General features: G+C 44.8%; 1 protein-coding gene across 4 annotated transcripts in view; it reads right to left on the bottom strand.

Moving 5' to 3' along the window:
* Positions 1 to 334: 334 nt before the first annotated feature.
* RALY (RALY heterogeneous nuclear ribonucleoprotein) overlaps positions 335 to 3241 on the bottom strand; it is a 433843-nt gene continuing 430936 nt past the window's right edge. For 2 of the 4 annotated variants that reach the window (XM_025210750.1, XM_006029297.2), the window contains one exon: positions 336 to 3167. In XM_025210750.1, coding sequence (XP_025066535.1) covers positions 3123 to 3167 — 45 coding nt within the window. In that variant the 3' untranslated portion in view covers positions 336 to 3122. Of the gene's footprint in view, positions 3168 to 3241 lie in introns of all 4 variants that reach the window. The other 2 variants (XM_025210751.1, XM_025210752.1) reach the window with 2 other exon arrangements.

The following is a 3241-nucleotide window of genomic DNA, read 5'->3' as shown; positions in this document are numbered from 1 at the left end:
TTCAAGAATTTGGGGTGCAGTTCCCCCTGAATCCCTGCACCGATCTTCTTGAAACATCATGCTCTCAGCAGAGGCTACCATCCCTGCAAGTTTCATCCAAATCAGACAAAAAAACAACAAAATTATAGATATTTCATTGATTCCCCAATATACCCTATGGATGGATCTCCAAGCCAAATCAAAGCGGGAACCCAGTCCGGAGCTCCGGATTGGATCGCTGGCATCCGAAGTGGTCGGATCCAAAACTGGATCGAATAACTGCCGAGTCGCATGCCTAATAAATATACAGTTGCTGGATCCATTGGGCCCCCTAGTGTTGTATAGTGTAACTACAAAGACTTGTCTGACTAGGAAATTAAAAATTCAAAGGTCACTTGCCAGTCTTTACAGACTGGACTCTACTGCATTTTGTATGCTTTGTCCTGTTCTGTGAAGAGCCTGAAAATAATCAGTGTTGGCCATCTCAGAATTCCTTTGGGGAAAGCAAGTTGTCTGTTGGTGTGGAGTCAGCATGTTTTGCTCTGGTGAGGAGGGAATGGGGGATGTGGCCAGAGAGCACTGTGCTTAGGCTTTATTTGTGACCACTGTAGATTGGTGTATGTTGGAACAGCTGTTTGGCTTTTCCAATCTCTTGGGGCTGGGGCGGGTACATTTGTGCCTTGAGATTCAGGGAGGTCCAGATGGCTTGGGGATAGGACCTTTCAGCTCTCTTGCATCAATGGATCTTCACATAGAATAGAAAATAGGCTTATGGATGAAACATGCTTATATCCTGCTTAAATCCACAGTGGTTTTATGCAACCCAATAGAATGCCTTGTTCCGACTAACATGCACCTTACTGGCAAAGATGAAACTGTGAAGGGAAAAAAACTGAGAAACACTGGTTGGTGATCCTGAAAGGGTGAGAGAAAACACCAGAGTCTGAGTAGATTTCCCTCTTTTATTTTACAGGATTTTTATGTACAAGGCTACCTTCCTCCAAAACCTCAGCATCATGGTCAGTTCACAGCAAAAACTGCAGCTCATCTCTCAAAGCCTAGAAAAAAACTCCACAACAGCTCAGTACAACACAATGTACAAACTGTACAGGAACTAAAGAGGGGAAGGAAGGAAAAAGGACAGAAGGATGGAAGGAAAGCTGAAAGGAAGACAAAAAAGAAAATAAGAAAAAGAAAAGAACAGCCGCCCCCTTTATCTCTTCTGAATTATTTTCAACTAAGAAATGCAAGTCAAATGTTGTGCTTCAAAGGTCGTGATCACTACAAAATGGGTTCTTTTGAAGGGGGAAACACTTGCCCTTGACTTGCTTTCCCTTTCCCCTTAACACCCCCATGTAAAAACTGTATAAGAAGTCAGGTTTTGAGTGTTGCAGTAGAAACCAGGAGGCCTGCCGGACACTGGTCTAGCAGATCTCTATGATTCTGTTGGTTTCATCCTTCTGTTTTGGAGCTTGGTCAGGGAGAAGGCTTGGGCAGTTCTCTGGGGGCAAAGCACCAGATACATATGAAAGGGTGTCCAGTTTGAGTGGTTGAGATTCTTGGCTCCACCAGCCTCGGAAACTAGAAACTAGGAACAAGCCCATGAAAGAGGGAAGCTGTGAAATCACAATAGCTGGACATGCGAGAGGTCTGCTTAGACCTTGTATTACAGAATGTTTCCCTTGAGAAAACTGCACTATGTCTGCTGCTATCCTTTGTTCTTAGGGTTGTGAGTAGGTCAAGAGTAGTTTGAATGTGGGGATCGGGTAGGGACAGAATATTCCAGTTCCCTCATGCCCAGCACTCTTGGCACTAATCTTTACAAATCTTTTACATATAGGTGAGTTACAGCATCACTTGGACCCATCACAATACACTGCGATGTTGGATGCAGCCTTTGGTATAAGGAACAATTTCCTCCTTCCCCCACTCCCTGACCTGACCAAGGAAAACCAGAGTGAGGCTGAAGCAAGGGGACATGTGTGAACATTTTTCTATAGAGTATGGAGCTGTCCACTGAACACGGTATAGGTGTTGTGGTAGAGAGTAAGAGTTTGATCACATCCCTGAACTGTTTGACTTGTTGGTCCAGTAAAGGCTTTCACGTTACCCACCTCACAAAGACTGTTTGCTTGCCTTGTCTTTTTTAATCTATAGTCAGTCACATGTCTAGGAGACCAGATGTCTAGGATACCTGAAGATTGAAGGTGCTTTGTTTCTCTTGCTCAAAATCACTTGTTCTTCTGTACATGGCTTCCTTTCTGTCTCTTTTCATGCAGTTTCTAAGAGCCCAGCACACAGCAAGGGGCACGCTACACATTCCCTTACACATGGAAGTGACTGTGCACCCAAGGTGACTGTGACGGGATGAAAACCAAATAAGGAATGGGGAGCTCCTTGCATGCCCCATTCATGAACGTGATCATAAGTTTGAAACCATAGATTGTTCAGAGCAGGAGAGTCTTTTCCCACAGTTAATAAACATGCTGGTCCTGTGTATCACAGGAGCAAACATCTTTGCTCTCTTATTTTTCTTTCTCCCACCCCTAAGAAAAGCTCTAAAATGTCCCTGATTTGTTTGTCAATGCAGCCTCTGTCAGCATCTTGGCCGGTGAGGATCATGGTGTGTGTGGGGTGTGTCTGCTATCCATGCTGGCAGTAGGGCTCTGAATCCATTGGCGAGGGGAGTGGGGATCCATTTGGATGACTGGTTTTCTTTGTCTTTGCTTTACAGGTGGGTTGAAGATGTCAGTCTGTTTCTCCTTTTGAATGTCAGGCAGAGATGACAGCAGCACTGCATTTTATGCTCATCTGGCTCAACATACCATTACAGGGTTTAGCCTCATCCTTCCCTCACACCACTGCTCACTCCTGTTCTGAATAGGCTACTAGGAGAGAGGAAGGAAAGAAAAAGTGTCACTTTCCTTGAACCTCAAGCAGGTGGCTTAGGAGATGGTACTAAGGGTAAACCCAAGGCCCAGCTGAAAAGTCAGGTGTAGTGTTGGGAAAATTCACAAGGCTTGTAGAAAACAGCCTCTCCCAGAGCAGTTAAAAGCATGTAGAACCTGGGAACTTTTGCACAGAATCCATCAGGCAACTGTTTGGGACTTGAGTGGCATGTGAGCTGTGCTAGTTGTACCTGGTTACTGTAGGCTGGCATCCTCGACATCTGTGTAGTGACTGTTCTCCTGGAGGGGAAAAGAAACAAACAAACAAAAAATCAATGTTTCCTTCTCTTGAGCTGCTGCAACATGATGAGTTC

The sequence above is a fragment of the Alligator sinensis genome, unplaced genomic scaffold, assembly GCF_000455745.1.
Source record: "Alligator sinensis unplaced genomic scaffold, ASM45574v1 scaffold690_1, whole genome shotgun sequence".
NCBI classification, from domain to species: domain Eukaryota; kingdom Metazoa; phylum Chordata; order Crocodylia; family Alligatoridae; genus Alligator; species Alligator sinensis.
Note: the sequence above shows the minus strand (reverse complement) of the source record. Positions and strands in the feature narration are given on the sequence as shown.